This window comes from Synchytrium microbalum (genome assembly GCF_006535985.1).
Source record: "Synchytrium microbalum strain JEL517 chromosome Unknown SmJEL517_scf0053, whole genome shotgun sequence".
In the NCBI taxonomy this organism is placed as follows: domain Eukaryota; kingdom Fungi; phylum Chytridiomycota; class Chytridiomycetes; order Synchytriales; family Synchytriaceae; genus Synchytrium; species Synchytrium microbalum.
In genome coordinates, this window is record NW_022158402.1 from 100,552 (window position 1) to 117,563 (window position 17,012).

A 17,012-nucleotide genomic window follows, 5' to 3' on the forward strand; every position below is an offset into this window, starting at 1 on the left:
AACAGAACGACGTGAAAGGAACGAGACGGATGGATGCATGCATCCATTCATCTTTTGGTTCAGGTTATATGTTAGGCGCAAGAAGAATCACACGTAGCTTTCAAGATCTGCCAGAAATTCCTAGTTTTCGGCTAGACCCGTGGTTGCGACATATATCCATGCAGTTGTTTACATGTTCGAGCATTAAAACAATAGCTTTATTGAGCTTTATTGTATGCGCTGCACCGTGGATGGATGGATGGTGGTGGAAATGTAACTTTTTTTTAGTATTGTTTTAGTGGGTGTGTCGCAATAGAAACTCATTCCATACAAGTGTCGGCGTGCTTCGCTGTATGTGTCGTTCTAGTCTTATGTAGGCCTTCGATGGCTTCGTTGTGAGAGCGAGGCGATTCCAAACATCCAACCCATGCATTTCACACTACACGCACTTCAGAGGCCGAGTACACTGAATTCAGAGCATCATATGGTGCATTGGTTTATTGAACGAGCAGACTTCTAGTAACATAAACAAAGAACCCGTTTGCTGCCCCCATCTTTTGGTTTCCATCACAGCGTATTAACCATCAACGTCGGATTCCTAGACCTAGCACATCAGTCTCTCCAACCAGTACTTTAGGGTTGCCGCGCGTCCTAGGATGGAAAACGTGTGATGAAAGAAAATCAAGCTTTTGGGCCACCCTTTTCTTCCATCGCTACGAGATACCAAAGCAAAGACAAGGAATTTCCCGATTGAGCCTGGCTCCTATTGTGCAGGTTGAGAGGGTTAGAGCTAGCTTATGGTATGGTATCTCAGTCAAGCTATGCACAATGTGCATCAATTTCAGACAGTGGTTTTGATGTCGATCAGAGATTGTTCACTATATTGACATCGTCACCGAGGTAATCTCCGTTGTCCCTATTCGGTTTCTAATCATTTCGACCCAGAATCCAATATGATGCATCCTTTTGTATTGTCGACGATACATTGAAGAAAAAAAGGTCAAACTTACGCTAATGCTGATCTTGGAGCGAGAGAGATTCCATCAAGCAACGGATACCGGCCATCTAGAACGAAGTTCAGGTCACCACACAGTAAGAGCCTCGTCTCTCCTCCTTTCTCTCATTCTGGCGTGAGTTGAATGTTGATGGTGTTTGGAAGAAAGAAAACACACCCCCACTGCAGAAACAAAAAAAATCAAATAATGGGATTCAGCAATTTGACAAGTGATGCCGGCCTCAAAGGTCTCGATGCCTTCTTAGAAGACCACTCATATATTGATGGGTAAGTCTCCCTTTATTTTCAATCCAGCTTGCTAGCATTTTGGATGAAAAAAAAATATTATTGTCGACTTGGGGAAGAAAACATGCACCAGTATGGATGGTTTTGGCTTAAAATGTAATATTTCAAATCAGTCATCCATCCATCACTGCATTGTTACCATACCCTTGCAGTGCCATGACAATAATTCGGGAAATGAAGAAAAACTTATTGGTCCGTGTTTATGAACATTCAGCAGGCTTAAGACACCTGTATTAACCCAAGATTATTACCTTGTAACCAACTCTGATCCCATCATCTCACTGTTATTGTCTATTGACTGCTCTGCCAAGTGCTGATGCATTATGTTAAAGTATCAAACCAAACTTGACACCTTATGCAAGCACTAACCGTCATCACTCTCTATCTCCACCTTATATCCACTCATCTCCAAAGCTATGCCCCATCACAAGCAGACACTGCCGTCTTTGAAGAAGTCAAAACAAAACCAAGTGAAGACAAATACCCACACGCTGCCCGGTGGTACCGACACATCGACTCTTTCGGAAAGGCTTCTTCAACGTACGTGTCGTGGAACGTACTTGTATATAATGCACATGGTGCACAGTACAAACCCAGTATACAACGCAATACTTACCTTTCACACTTGACCACTTTAGCTTCCCTGGTACTAAAAAAGCTGCTTCATCATATGGCCCTGCCGGTGCTGCCGTGACAAACGGTACCGCCTCAGCTGCTCCTGCTGCAAAGGCTGCTCCAACTCCCGCAAAACCTGCTCCTGCCGCCGCTGCAAAACCTGCAGATGACGACGATGTCGACTTGTTTGGCTCGGATGACGAAGAAGAAGATGCTGAAGCTGAACGTATCAAACAAGAGCGATTAGCTGAATACAATGCAAAGAAGGCTGCCAGTAAGTTTGAATTGTCTTGTCGCTTGTTCTTTTTTCTTGTCGTCTTTGTGTTTTTGTTTTTGGAATTCCTATGAGGAAAACTGGCATTTGTCTGCGAGCATGAATGCTCGAGGATGTAAAACTTCCGAGCTACCTAAATAATCAATACTGAGGGTTTCAAAGCCAAAACACACATATTGAGAATTGTCTGCTTGAATCACTCATGTTGAGAATCAACCAGTCTAACTGAATTATTTAAATTCTAGAACCAAAGGTTGCTGCCAAATCCATGGTCATCTTGGATGTGAAACCATGGGACGATGAAACTGGTATGTATTGTGATATGATTTCATTCCATCACAGCAACTTTCAACCATCTGTTCATGCAAACTCATTTCTCATTCCTTACTATAGACATGAAGGCTATGGAAGTCGGTGTTCGTGCCATCGTGATGGACGGATTGATTTGGGGTACTTCCAAACTTGTCCCTGTTGCTCACGGCATTAAAAAATTGCAAATTACTTGCGTCGTTGAGGACGACAAGGTCTCTGTGGATGATTTGAGTGAAAAGATTCAAGAGATGGAAGACATTGTGCAAAGTGTCGACGTGGTATGTGTCTTGTTTTGATGTGATGTGAAGATTTGTGTCTGGTTTGTCATGATATCCCTAACTTTGGTTTAATCGACTAGGCTGCCTTCAACAAACTATAAGAGTCATGTCTTTTGCTTTGGAATTGTATCAAAAATAGAACATATATCTTAAATCGTCAAACACTGCTTTTTCCTTATTTCGAATTTTACTTTTGTCGAAAACCAACTACAATTGTCTTCACAAGACTTTTTGAGAAAACAAACCTTCGAAACACGTCGACCGATTACTCTCTGCCCCTTTAGTTTTTATTCATGGTGCCGTGGTTCCATGGGATTTTTCAAACTCCGACTTTGTTCGTCACGACAAATATCGTGCCTATAAAAACTTTGTGAATCTATCTTCACCACCAACAAAAAAGCAAAAAAACGATGTCTACGGTATCCAAGAATGACTGGGATTCGAAGGTCTATCAAACAAATGCCGGGTGAGGAGCTTTGCACACATTCAATTATCAGTTACCAATTCGTCGCAAACGCAACTTTCAGGTCAAACCTCCAACATATTCGTGCAGAACTAACTTTCATTCCATTTTTCAATAGTTTCGTGCCATTGCTAACCAGTGATCTGCTAACTCTTGCAAAAATCCAACCTGGCGAGAGTATTTTTGATCTTGGATGTGGTGGTATGTTGTTTTCGCATCCCTTGATCAACTTTATTTTATACAAGGTCATTTTCTTATTATCCATTGTATTCTTGCACTAGATGGAATCTTGACCGTGAAATTGATCACCGACTACAAGGCTTCCAAAGTCTTGGGTGTTGATTCTGCTGCATCGATGATTGAGAAGGCTCAACAATTGAGCAACTCTCAGTCGTTGAAGAATATTGAATGGGGAGTCCATGATTGTCAGGATCTCGAAGCCAGCGGCTACGTGGCAGAAGGTCAAAAGTTTGATGTTGTCTTTTCCAACGCTGGTAAGATCTAGTTTGGTTGATGTTGATCAAGTCGAACGTTGGAAGACAGTATCAACGCAGTATCTAGTCTGCTTGAACCTTGAGACGCTTGTACAACACGCTTCTATACCACCTCTGACATACTGCTTCTTTTTGCACGGTTATAGCTATACATTGGATGAAGTCTAATCCTGCCGGCCCACCACGAGGTGCTTTTGCATTGCTGAAACCTGGTGGAAGATTTGTTGCTGAGTTGGGAGGCTTCACGAACGTTGGTGAGTTTCAACTTGAGTATCACATTTTGTCGAACTCTATAATGCTTACACTTTTAATAGCTTCAATCCACTCTGCTCTGATTGCAGCTGTGAAACGTCGTGGCCAAGACGGCGAATCCCTTTCACCGTGGTATTACCCCTCGTAAGACGATCATTGTTTTCAACATTTTTGTTGTTGCTTGAAACTGATACATTTGTCCATCGTAACTTAGTGTCGGAGCATACGCCAAACTCCTAAAGGATGCTGGATTTGAAGTCGAGACTATTGGTCTCTTTCCACGACCAACCGACCTTCCAACAAATGTTCGAGGCTGGTTAAATACCTTTGTTGCTTCTGGTAGCTTTATGACTCCATTCAGGTAACTGAACGAACGCTAATACTCATACGATATCATATCTGACAATCACATACATCCCCGTGTCTAGTCCTCAAGAACGCGAAGAGATCCTGAACGAGGTGGTAGATCAATTGAAACCTGTCCTTTGTGATGAGACTGGGCATTGGATTGCAGACTATGTCCGCTTGAGGTTTTCGGCTCGTAAACCACTGTAGAGGGATGATAATCTCGTAGAATGTGCATGAATAATAGAGCGTCGATCAACTCATTTTTCAAATTAGAGTGTTTGTGGTTGTTGCAAAAGTAGATTGGAGAAACACAGGATTGACAGGTAAGCGATCGCAGCAAAAAACAAGACAGGACATGAGTCATCGTTCATTTTCTGCAAAGAAGCATTCCGAATCATGAAAGGTTGATTCCTTGCCAGGTTGATTTCTTTCGCGTCAGAAGTAACGTCTTTGGCTCTCAGGCAGCAGACTTTGATATGCAAACCATTTCTATATAATAAAGCTAGACATTTGCGTGCTACTTTTTGCGAGCAATCATTCCTTTCATCATATCAAATGAATTGCCATCAGGTTGTAATAAATACTCCGCATCGTTTTCACCAACACATTTCAAGAAGCCGGAGGGATCAATGCCAACGATGGTAGCTTGGGCATTTTTGTGGTCCTCCAAGACGACTGGAACATTGCTGCAATGTACAAGAATGATTGGTAAGACAACCACAGTTTGACCGTTAAACACGAAAGAACGATTACCTGTGAAGCCAAACATTGTAATAGCGAGGCAAAAAGGGCTCAAAGGCGAACTTCCATTTTTTCGTATCCTTTCCAGCTTCCTCCATCTCACGATAGTAGCATTCAAAAGTAGTCAAGAGCTGAGCCAAGACTCCTTCCAAAGTCATTTCAGGAAGTCGCAGACTCATGGTAGCATTGTAGGCTTGAATGAGTTCATTGAGAGATGTTATTGGTGGTGGATTTGCGACATTGACACCACATCCGATCACCAAGGAAAACACCCCATCGTCGTAGAAGGAGGTGACTAGTACACCGCCAATCTTTTTCAATCCATCGGGACCAGGTTTAAGCTGTGCATATATATCATTTGGCCATTTCAAATGAATTGGAAGATTCTAAAGTTGACGATTTGTTAGAAAATGTGGCATATTGTCTATATTGGTTTGCTCACTTCGTAACCAGGATTGGATTTGATTGCATCCACTGCAGCCAGAGCCATCAGATATCCTATGAATATGACTGACGACTCATCACGATGTTCCACTTTCAATGAGAGATGCAAGCACCCTTTAGAGGAAATCCAAGCATTTCCTCCTCGACCTGTAAGCGTACGGTGATTTTGTTCAGTGGATGTATGCCAGAGATAAGTAACAGCTTCCCACCTCTTCCAGCGTTTTGATGAGACGCTATGGCGGCCAATCCACTTGGCAAACCCTTTGAGAATTTAAAGTTCCTAAAAGGCAAATTCAGGGAATAAGCGACACCATTTTTGCAAATCCACCCACCGCGGTAATAAACAACTCACTTGTCGAGCATTGTCTGGGTTGAAGTGACGACTTCCGCATACATGACAGTAGATCCAAACATCAGCTCGGCTTCCAATGCAAGACCCTTCTTTTCTGCATCACCTTGTGCTATAGCCAACAGGTCGTAGTACTTAGGTAGATTGAATCGTGGAGTGTCGGAAGGCACAGGATAGTCTCCAGCATCATGTAGAGATACGTTCAGTGATATTTTAGCTTCTTCTCCACGTTTACTGTTTTGTGGTGCAGAAGCCGAATTTTTATATATGTTGAATACATTTACATCATCTTCGAGGATTTTCATGGATGATTCACCAATGAGAGCATCGGTGACGCTGTTTGCGAGTGTCTGAGTCTTCCGGGTGTTTCCAGGTCCGAAACAAACATGTAACTCAGACAGTGGGGGGCCTGCAGACGCATCATCATGTCCTTGTGCCGTCGGCTTCAACTCGTCAAGGTGTAGACCTAGCTCTGTCCCTAGTATATATCGAACCAATTCTCGTCGAGATTGTTCAGATGCGTCTGAATATGGTGACTTTATGGCAGATACGCTGTATTCGAAATGCGGACCTGATAAGACTGCTTGACCACGTCCAACCATGCACGATACGATTGCTGGTAGTTTCCTCGAAGTAGATTTGTGTGACTGGTCATCATACCACGCTAGGACTCGATTATGTTCAGGCACTACATCCACACCGTCAACACCCTCAGCCAATACAAAATATGGTCCTCCATTATGAAACATGGCAATACTAGGCTCTGCTGTTGGTGATGACAGAGTTACAGAGGGATCCAGCTTGACGTTGGCAACTCTAGCACCCATCTCAGAATTATAAACGAAGCCATCGTATACCGATCCTCGTGCTATTCCCGTATAGAATTTCAAGTCCCCCTCACCGATGACCTGGTATCCCTGCCTTCCAAGCTCGAATTCCACTTTTTCGCTAGCAAGATACGACCCAGCGCAAATGCCCAGATATCTACCACCAGATTCTACATATCGTCGGATCCTAGTAGTACCTTCAAGGCCTTGCAATGCCTTGATAAATGGTAGATCTCTGTCTCCAGCGACTACAAGTAGAGCTGTGGATGGCTCCCAAGGTTCAGTCTGAACAGTTTTTGCATCTACTACCTTGACATCGTATGAAGCTGATAGGTTTTCCTTCAAAGCTCGTAAGATATGATCTATAGCGGTTTTTCTTGTTCCGGTAGAGTATACTAGCACATTCATAGCGTTATTTGGCTGGTTTCGGGCAAATGAGTTTTTGCTGTTTGATGATCTTACATACGGATCCAGATTATGCGAGCGCATTCGGTATATACGTGAACTGTAAACTGACTTAATTGAGTGAGTTTTCGCACAGGGCAGATAATAGGCGGTGACGCTGTGGATGAGTTGCGCAAAAAGTAATAGGACCGAATGAGATTTGAACTCATGACCTAGCGCTGACTTGGCATTACTGCAGGCGCTCGCTCTGCTATTAACGATGAAGAGGTAGGATTAATGATAATCCTGTGATGAGTTCCGAGCATGTGTAGAACGTACCCACTGAGCTACCGATCCGTGGCCTTTACAGAAATTCTGAGGCCAGGAGGACAAGTGAGGCTCACTAAATGAGCCAAAAAAAATTCCCCGCTAAATCTCAATAAAATGCATGATTCAGCTCAATTCTTAGTGGCAGACTTAGGTAGACGCGTACGCTGGTCCGCTGAAATGGAATTTACAGCAAAATCGCAACCGCATTTTGAATATTGCCATGCAAAAGTCTGTAAGTGGACTCTTCCTTTCACGTTTCCTGCTGACAAGCCCGAGAGATGCAATCAAGTATACCTCTTTACACGATTCCGGACTTGCATACTTCAGCATATGGATCAGGTATGCAAATCTCAGACTGATTCCTCATTCTCTATAACTGTAACTGAATTCCCAAAACATCCTAGTTCAAGTGTACATCCATGACTCCCTGATCCCTACAGCTGCCTTACGGAAGAAGCAAAATTTAGATCTTCTTGTATTGCTTTCAAAGCTGGAAATGATCCTTACACGGCAAGGATACCTGAACTATGATCAAGTACATTTGCCCATTTAAATCTTTGAGAAATACAACCTCGAGCTCATTCAAAAGAAAAATAGGATGAAGTACAGGCCGCTGCTACCATTGATGAATTATCTCGCCTTGCCTTGCAACACAACTTTCGACTGTTGGTACGTGATCGTGAATATTATTATTATTTCGGCTTCACACGATTGCCCATACCCACGAAGCCGACTTCTGTAGGACTTTTTGGTCCAAGAACAGCTGGTGAATGTGTTTCCAAAGTCGGCCAGGCGGCTAGGTCTACCAGAAAACACTGCAGAACGAGTCGACATTCGCAGTACGTACAGAGAAACCAACCTTCGTCTCTCGATGAATGTGTGAATGGAGGGTTTAATTCTCCGTTGACTAGATTATCTCTATCAAGTCAATCAACTAAACCAAATGGTGGCTATGGCTCTTCAACTTCACGTCGATGTTAATTTGCAAAACCACAAGTACATTGCCCACCAACTCGCACTTCTCTACGTGAGTGACATCGCAAAATGAAGCCGAGTTGCTTCTATTTCTTTAGAATTGTGTTCAATAAGGGTGAAGAAGGCTGTTGACTAAAATCATCAAGCCGATCCACTTTTAGCAATGTCTCAACTTGGTCGGAGAGCCATTCAACAAATTTCAAGCAAACATTCAACAAGAATTTGATTCCATCAAGGCTATCACTTCATCAGCCACAGATGATGCTCCTCAGCTCTCAGAACATCAAAAACAGTGGTATGTCAGTCAATCAATTAGCTCCCACGCGCCACGACAACCAGGGATACTATTCTGAACCTCATTTCTCTACATACTCCACTAGGCTATCGAGTCTTACATCAGAAATTGTAAATGCAGCTCTTTACACCAACAGAAGGTCAATTCTACCAAAGCCCGTCGAAACCTTATTGTCTTAGCTCAGAAGTGCCTCGCTGAAGGGATTTAGACGAAAACATATTCTGTAAATATTGAGCTGAGACGGGTCTCTTGTAGAATACAAGTAAAGAAAAAATTTAGACGGCCGTCACGCCCATTTGGACAGTAATCCTGTGCTTTTACCTGAACCGTGTTTTATTGGTGATGGTAGCGTAAAGCAGTTGCGTAGTAGTGTTGTCAGAGATCAACAAGTTCTGAAATTTGAAAGAATCACAGCAACAGTGAACCCAAGCGCAGAAGAACACTGAGAGCATCCTGCAAAACAATCGTTCGTACATAACAAAAACGAGTTTTGTTTCCACGACGTGTATATACGTAAGGTTGTTTTAATACCAATAACTACTATATACCAACAACAGTCAACGCCATAAACTGTTTCCAGCGGCGGTCCCACTGTTAAATCCTGGAGGCAAAGAGTCCTTTACAAAGGTGCCGCCGAAATCCAATACACGAGAAGGACCAAACCCTGCTTCTGTACTCGAATTGGAATTACTAACATTATTACCACCAATGGATGTAGCACTATTAGCACCAACTACCGCACTACCTCCAGAGCCAATAACCCCAGCAGATACCTTATTAACGGATCCACCTACCGGACCTCGCTCCTCTAGCTGGTCGTAATACAGGAAGCATTCCTTCTTCACTCTTGCCCCTTGTTGAGGGTCAAAGAATACGTATATACCTCTTTCAAAGCCTGCCCCTTTCTGCAGTACCTCACTACCGGGCTCTTTTGTAAGCCAAAGCCGAAACTCTTTATGGTATCTCCAATTTCTGTTGTAGAGCTCCTGAGCCGCTGCTTCTTGTGCAGCATCTCTCGGGAGTGCGTAGAATACGTAAAATAAAGTTTCGTCAGAGAAGGAACTTATTTTCGATATAGATGGCGGTGGCGGCTGTGGTAGATTATAACACGGTGGCAGGTGGAATTGTGGCTCGGCACCGAGAGATGGTGTTTCGGAAAACGGTGACATGAAGGTTGAATATAAATTATCGGCTGACGACAGACTCAATCCTAGACTTGTCACGTCCTGACCCAAGGCTAGCATATTTAGATCTCTATCAGTCATCCGAATGACGTCCAACAATCCTAGAACCCCAAATCTCACTGTTGGATTCGGTGGATTACCCTAAATAAGTAGAGCAGAATCAGTATGGAAAAATAATTTTCCTGATAGAGCCTGTGCTCGTCGGAAGCCTCCATGAATTTGAGATCCCTCATTCAAATATTAGAATAAGCAACCCCGATGCAAGCTTCAGACTGGTGGCGTCTAACACACTCAGAAAATGGCCCGACCAAATACTACATTATTTTCGAAGGCCCACACCGACCGTCCAAGAGGAATTCGTACTTCAAACCCTTTCACATCCACATAATAAAGCTGCAAAAACTTACATTCGAGCTTAGAGAGGCCGGAGATACATTCGACGTGGTCTGTATACTATTGTTGGATATCTGGGACGATGGTACTACAGGCGTTGACGATGTACCAGCGGGTACGTTGGAAAATACAAAATCGGACGCCTTTGCAGACGCTGGAGTTGCTGGTGTTAGCGAGAAGGGAGCTCTAGAATAATCCGGGCTAGATAAGCCAAATGGTGGTCTCTTTCCCGGCGGGATTGTTGATCCAGAGAGGTCGTTAGGTAGACTTGGACCATTGGCGTTCATGGTACCATTCATTGAAGTGTTGTTCATAGATCCACCAACACTAGCACTCGCTCCACCTCTCAGCACACCATTAAAAAAGCTTGAGTCGTCTGATCTACCAGTTCTTGCCGAGTTCATAGTATTCATGTTCCTAGGGGCGTTCATGTTTACTATACTATTGATTCCAGGAGGGCCGTCTCGCCGCACAGGCATTCCAAAAGCCATGTCTCCTAACGTCGATCTACCAGTAGGATTGCTAGGAGTGAGAGCTGGAAAGTCGTCAATACCATTTACATCGACCATGTCTCGTCTGTTTATGGGAGTACTATAAAATGGTGTGCTGCTGGCAGCAGCGATGGATGAGAAGGACATTACAGATGGATTTCCAGATGGATGATCCCTGAGTGAGTTATTTGCCAGTGCAGGGAAGTCTGCCATTGAGACGCTCCCATCGCCATAACTTGATGATGGATTCTGCTGCAGTGAGCCCTGTCTGCTAGTTGACTGTTGCAGCTGCTGCTGTTGCTGTTGCTGGGCGGCTGTATAAAATAACGGGCCTCTTCCAGGCTGACTATTATAGGCCATTCAAGCACACAATCGAGTTTCGTTATTTTGGCAAAAAACAGGGATAGAGTGTGTCAATTGATTGCCAACTATTGAGCAGAAGGGGATGAGTTACATATTTCCATGGAAGTAAATTCTTGCGAATACCTATACTGTACGTCTGGCTTCTTGTCGTCGAATCCAAACAACTGTGTCAAAAGGCTTCAATGTGTTGAAAGTTGAGATTTCAAGCCGGATTTCAAGGATCTTTGTAAGTTGCAAGACCACGCCGCGTCGTGCATCAATTAGAAACTAAAAGATTCTGTTTTCTACTAGTCGTCTGTATTGCATGTTTGTAATAAATATGAACTAATGAATCTTATTGAGCACGTCGGGCAACGAATACTGGGCAAGGGGCGTGATTTACCACGTAATTCGACACGCTCCCCATCAACAGACTATATAGAGGAGTATTAGCGTCTAAACCACGTTTGTTATCAATCTCATTTCTGTCAACGTTACCTTTTGAGAGTACCACTGCCTGCATGGCCAACTACGAGGCATTCGGCACCAAAATCAGCCGCCTACAGATAAATGTATAAGCATTGATCCATTGATCTCTCTCGTGACTGCAATTTGTGTGGATGACTGTGTGACTGCAATTTTGAGTTCGAAGATCACCGTTTGGACTTCGCTGGCCGAAGACTTACCAGTTGACAAAGATCCTCTTTAGGACTCCTGCCATTTCGCACCTCAACTCTCAACGTGACTCTTGGGTGTGGGATCATTGTCGCGAGCCTCATAGCGAAATGATTGCGTATAGCTTCAGCCACGTCAACCAGAGCGCTTTTCATGTGATCTTCCGCAACATCTCCCGTGTCGATCAGCAAATACGACCCATGAGGTTTAGTTGTTACCATATGAGCCACAATAATCTAAAAAAATGTCATGAATTTGATTGCAAACAACGACCAGCACACGGCAATACCTCATCTCCATCATGAGCAACTTGGCGAACACAGAAATCAAAAGCTGCGTCTGAATATTTGGAAGAATCCACCCCGACAAGAACTGTCCGTCTTGGTTTCGACCGCAGACTAGGAACGAGTTGCGGTTAGTATGGTCGACTGATCCACCCTGCCCTTGAGAATTGATCAGAGGGTGTGCAATTGAAGTACCTGATAGAAGATATCGCCTTTTTCAGAATAGCGGCTGGAATAGATCTAGTTTAACAAGCATGTCAGCGATTGAGCAATGCCGTCCAATGTTCAAGACCTCCACCGAGCAACGAAGAATCGGAAAGCAGAATGATCTTCCGCCGACGTGAATGTACACAAGGACTCACGCTGGAGATAAAGGTATTGGCGGCACTTCATGCTCTGGTATTGACTTGTTTGAATCTTCAAATATCTGCGAAGGATCTTGGACTGGTTCGGCAAACGCGACAAAGTGATGGTCGACGACTTCCTCTTCCTTATTAGTCGGCGGCTCGAAGATCTCATCAGGCAGGTCGCTTATCGAGGCAGCAAGTTCCGATTCCATCTTGCTCTCTAGTTCTGGAACGTGTCAGAAAGAAGGCAATGGCACGTTTTTCAACACGGCGACATTTCGCGACGCGAAAAACGAGTGAATATACGTATTAATCACTGTGTTCTTTCCCATCTTAGGCTTAATATAATTACACGAGACCAATCTGAGCAAAAATATTCCTCATCAACATGAACTTGACTGACTCGATGACTACTGCAATGGACTTCTGATCTGTGGCGCACGTGAAATGTGGATAGACCTATATCAAAATGCATGTCAATCCTTGGGTCAAAATATCTGAATCCCAAAGCTATCGAGAACCCTAGACATATGTTCAACCACGATCGACACTGACCATTTTGTTCTCATTGCGATTGACTTCCACAAATTTAGTCTTGAAGTAAGTCATTGCAGCTTCAATCGTTGTTCCTAATACGAAAGGAGATGAGTCAAACTGGTCGTCAACAGTTCCAGTCATATGAATAGCTTACCTTTGTAGTCGGGCCAATATACTGCTATGGAATCATTTCCCTTGTCATTGTACTTTGCCTCTAGCAAGTCAACCTTATTGAGGAAGAGAATGACGTGGCTGGTCAAAAACCACCGACTGTTTATGATTTGATCGAACAAAGTTATGGCCTCCAGAACTCGGTTCTATTATGGTCATCATTTGGTGTTAATGTGGATGATGTGTGCTGTTAGCGTGAAAAACATTGCTCAACACTGCTGAATCGGCGAGGATTGTTTGTTGGAGCACATGCCAATACATCTAGCCAACCACATACCCGTGTTTCATCCTCTTGCAACACTTGATCGTATTCTGATACTGCAGCCAAAAATATAGTGGCTGTAACTCCTTCGAAACAGGAAACCCACTTCCGCCTCTCAGATCGTTGACCACCAACATCAATTACTTTTAGTGTCAGGTTTTCTTCTTCGAATACCAGTTCTTGATAGTAAAAAGAATGTCGTGAGTAATTGATAAAGAATAGTCACTCCAGCTTCTTTCGTGTAGAGGAGTTCTGTTTATTGCTTCGTTCTTTGCTACCCATGATATGTACGAGAGTTCAAAGACTTCAAAGCAAACAAAGGTTGTCTGCAGCCCCAATTGCGAACGATTCAATTAATATGACGCAAACGAAGTCCTCACCTTGTATACCAGTTGTCTTTATACGACATTGAAGAACATCTTGGTCGGTGGGTATAAATGAAGTTGGTGAGACACGGTCCAGCGCATCAAAAAAGCTATTATGAGAAAGAAATTTGGTTAGTCTCATCGTTCGAATTATCAAGCGATTATAATCATGTTTGAAAGAACGTTGACTCACTATTTCGCAGAGTCATGTAATTGGTATTCGTTAGAACGAGAGTAACAGATTTGTACGCCAGTATCCTTCCACAGAGATTTGATTACTTGCACTATGGTGGGGGTGAGGCCTTCTCCTTTCTGTACGGATTCGGCCAGTGTTGTTCTGTGGGGTTTACATTCTTCACTTCCGTATTCTATCGACAGTTTCTCCATAGCATCACAAATGTTGAGCTAGGAATGGTGAATTCGTTCAATTTATGTATTTACTGTAGTAATCACGTATGAAAACCATACCATGTTTGCAATCATGTTGTCGGCAATGACACGCTAGTTGAGACGAAATGTTATGTCAGGAAGCGATATAAAAATTTGGAGGAATGGTATGCACCTACCTTTAATTGCTTTCTTTCTGTGTCTCCGAATGTTGGTTCACCATTCCGAGTATGCAGCAGTCGCTAAATGAAAACGTGTTTGAATATTTTTGGGCAAGGGATGAAAACCCCAGATGGGTAATAAGCGATCGCTGGTAGAATGAGGAGGCAAAATTACCATTTGTTTCAGCACAGTCGTTTTGCCAGCCTCTCCGGCACCCAGAAGCAGCACTTTAGCTTCACGTTTTTTCTGCTCTTTTGGTATGCAATAGGTAGCGATGATAGTAGTAGTCATAATTTCAGAGAAATAGGGTTTATGAGATAGGTAATAGAAAGTGTCATAATTAGCATACTTCAGATTTTTCAAAGACCTTTTTTCAAAAGCTGGGAATGTGAATTTACCTTTGGAGCGTTCGATTATATCATTGATTTCCTTATCCCTTTTTGCAGCTTCCAAACTCTCGACAGAGACAGCACAACCCATTATTGGCCGTGTCTCGCTTGTTGGCCGTGTCTCGTCGAAACACGTCTCGAAAATGATCAGAAAATTGCAAAGTTGTGGTTTTCAAACAATTAGACCCTAATAAGGTTGTCCCAATCAGAAGATAGGGAGAAAACTGTGTGGTTCGGCTCCAACCGTGATGCATTATTGGAACAGATAATGAGTGTATCATGTAAAATCGCTCGCCCTGGGCGGGGGCGATCAGCGTACTGGGTGAATTGGATGATCGTGAATATTGGAATCTTAGCCTTTGCTCTCAAGCATTACGGAAGAACACAATTCGAACTCGACATTCGTCGCATCTCGAGACCTTGAGCATATCTTAGAAGTGTAGATTAAATTCTAGGTTTGAGCAGAGACACAAAATAGAGACGACGATTTAAGGCGACAGTCATTAAAAAGCGTTTAGAGTTTAGCACCACCGAGCTTGCCGACTCTCAACTTGTCTCCATATTCCTTGAGGACCTTTTCGGCCTTGTGGAAGTTGTGGAACTAGATAAGAAGAGGCGTGACGTGAGCAAGAAGTTTTTGAACGATAGGTTCCAAGGGTTGATTCAATTAGACGAGTACAACAAAGACAGCCATGAAATGGGTTGGATTGCCCGAATTGTCCATTTGAGGACATGCTCCAGATGCTCCTTTACACAAAACAGGTGTGTGCCACCACGTAAACAGTTTTTCAGAACGTCCATCCAACAACATAAATCATCACTTGCTCATCCCTCAGCGATAAGTCGCAGACACTGATTTCGAATTCAAGCACCCCGCGCTTCATCCCATGAAGAATATTTTGGCAAACTGTTGATTTACACACCTGCTTTGAAGCGTCCTTTCCTATAAGAAGCGACAGGAATCGGGTTATTATGGCGAGGCGAGAACAGGGACAATGCATATTGGTTCGAAAGATACGACAAGTTTGGTAATGGCAGTCGGTGTTCTCCAACAGATTTTTTTTTCTCCAATGCTCGTTTTGAAAATTCGAACTGTACATACCAGCGACACGGAGCAAGACCTTCTTGCCTCCAGGGTGTTCGTCAGAGAAGCTGGTTACGTTGTAGACGTTGCCGTCGATAATGATGAAGGCATCGGTTTCCTATGTTTCAGTGGGTAAGATATCTTTCCTTCTCTTTAGCACAACAGAGACAGGATACCTTGTTGTGAGCAGCAACTTCAGCGACAGTGAATACTTTGGACATGGCTATTGCGTTAGAATGGGCTGGTGGCGGTTAGTTACAGTTAGTTTTGAGTGTTGCTGATTGTGCGAGTTGTGCTATTCGTGGATGATGACGTAAACTCGGAAAATATTTCTGGCTCTTACAGCTCGTGCTTTTTCGTGCTGATGCAAGCAATCTTTTGAACTATTTGGCTATTAATCTCCCTCTCTTCTATCTTGTGATCGTGTCTTTTGTCTCATGAGGGGCACTCACCGTAGAAGCAGACACGAACCAATTTTTCATCCTATTATCTCCCCCTTTGAAACTGGCGTCTTTCCACCGCCGGCTCCCGTACGCTTGTCGAAGCAATCTCTGCCAAATTCATCATCTACCCTGTCTTCACGAGATAATCTACAAAACAAATCATCTTCCCCTTTCGAGCTCACTCTACAACTACCTTCTGGACACGATCTTTACCTGAATAATCTCAACCATTCTCACAATGTTAACAATTCACGTCGTCTGGAACTCATAAACAAGAAATGGGATGAGATCTGTGCGTTGCGTCGTCAAAACAGTATCTCAAGCTCAACTCGAGAAAGCATAACGAGCTCGAGAAGCAAAGGGAGCATCGGTACAAATGGAAGTCGACGGAGAACTCCAAAGGACGCGTCCAGAAGACAACACCGAAAAATCTCTCCAGAAGGAATGGCAGCACCGAGAAATGCAAGGTTTTCAGACAATGTCATTTTCAGAACTGTGAGCATCGTCAGTATAGAGACTTTTCGAACCACTACTACTACATCTCAAACGGATGAAACCACGTCTATTGAAATTGAGACCACCAGGCAAGTCTGCGATGCTTGAACAGACAGAAATGGAAATCTGAATATTTTCTTTCTACATAGGTGCAATCGACGATTTGACGATCAAAGAGCTTCGATACCTATAAGGAGAAGACCATCCCAAAATCAGTCGGCACAAACTGTGGTAATCCAATATTCCCCCATCACACAACTCCCTAGCCCTTATCTAAGTCAACAACGCCGCCCTCCAAGAGCACCGAGATCCGCCACGCGATCAAAGCGTGTTATTCACGA

The 17,012-nt window shown here is 43.5% G+C and overlaps 7 protein-coding genes across 7 annotated transcripts; 3 read left to right on the plus strand and 4 right to left on the minus strand.

The window, feature by feature from the left end:
• Positions 1-1,181: 1,181 nt before the first annotated feature.
• On the plus strand, positions 1,182-2,859 carry SmJEL517_g05613 (uncharacterized protein; the record flags this gene model as incomplete). The annotated part of the gene is made up of 6 exons (XM_031171539.1): positions 1,182-1,261; positions 1,694-1,819; positions 1,918-2,168; positions 2,414-2,476; positions 2,562-2,758; positions 2,839-2,859. The coding sequence occupies 6 exons, from the start codon at positions 1,182-1,184 to the stop codon at positions 2,857-2,859; spliced, it is 738 nt and encodes a 245-aa protein (XP_031022472.1).
• A 309-nt stretch (positions 2,860-3,168) lies between these two features.
• Positions 3,169-4,522, plus strand: SmJEL517_g05614 (uncharacterized protein; the record flags this gene model as incomplete). The annotated part of the gene is made up of 7 exons (XM_031171540.1): positions 3,169-3,224; positions 3,340-3,422; positions 3,503-3,715; positions 3,862-3,969; positions 4,030-4,111; positions 4,182-4,328; positions 4,396-4,522. The coding sequence occupies 7 exons, from the start codon at positions 3,169-3,171 to the stop codon at positions 4,520-4,522; spliced, it is 816 nt and encodes a 271-aa protein (XP_031022475.1).
• A 310-nt stretch (positions 4,523-4,832) lies between these two features.
• Positions 4,833-7,084, minus strand: LIP2 (lipoyl(octanoyl) transferase; the record flags this gene model as incomplete). The annotated part of the gene is made up of 5 exons (XM_031171541.1): positions 4,833-5,001; positions 5,069-5,442; positions 5,499-5,647; positions 5,710-5,780; positions 5,853-7,084. The coding sequence occupies 5 exons, from the start codon at positions 7,082-7,084 to the stop codon at positions 4,833-4,835; spliced, it is 1,995 nt and encodes a 664-aa protein (XP_031022474.1).
• Positions 7,085-7,668: 584 nt separating this feature from the next.
• On the plus strand, positions 7,669-8,839 carry SmJEL517_g05616 (uncharacterized protein; the record flags this gene model as incomplete). The annotated part of the gene is made up of 7 exons (XM_031171542.1): positions 7,669-7,729; positions 7,795-7,925; positions 7,988-8,059; positions 8,133-8,229; positions 8,302-8,417; positions 8,527-8,660; positions 8,746-8,839. The coding sequence occupies 7 exons, from the start codon at positions 7,669-7,671 to the stop codon at positions 8,837-8,839; spliced, it is 705 nt and encodes a 234-aa protein (XP_031022477.1).
• A 378-nt stretch (positions 8,840-9,217) lies between these two features.
• On the minus strand, positions 9,218-11,088 carry SmJEL517_g05617 (uncharacterized protein; the record flags this gene model as incomplete). The annotated part of the gene is made up of 2 exons (XM_031171543.1): positions 9,218-9,985; positions 10,252-11,088. The coding sequence occupies 2 exons, from the start codon at positions 11,086-11,088 to the stop codon at positions 9,218-9,220; spliced, it is 1,605 nt and encodes a 534-aa protein (XP_031022476.1).
• Positions 11,089-11,425: 337 nt separating this feature from the next.
• SmJEL517_g05618 (uncharacterized protein) lies at positions 11,426-12,588 on the minus strand (the record flags this gene model as incomplete). Its single annotated transcript, XM_031171544.1, has 6 exons — positions 11,426-11,504; positions 11,569-11,630; positions 11,757-11,981; positions 12,035-12,143; positions 12,225-12,269; positions 12,392-12,588. 6 exons carry the CDS (start codon positions 12,586-12,588, stop codon positions 11,426-11,428), a joined length of 717 nt encoding a protein of 238 aa, XP_031022479.1.
• Positions 12,589-12,910: 322 nt separating this feature from the next.
• On the minus strand, positions 12,911-14,740 carry SmJEL517_g05619 (uncharacterized protein; the record flags this gene model as incomplete). Its single annotated transcript, XM_031171545.1, has 8 exons — positions 12,911-13,005; positions 13,068-13,140; positions 13,362-13,525; positions 13,727-13,821; positions 13,905-14,116; positions 14,180-14,212; positions 14,278-14,340; positions 14,435-14,740. The coding sequence occupies 8 exons, from the start codon at positions 14,738-14,740 to the stop codon at positions 12,911-12,913; spliced, it is 1,041 nt and encodes a 346-aa protein (XP_031022478.1).
• Between the last annotated feature and the right edge of the window lie 2,272 nt (positions 14,741-17,012).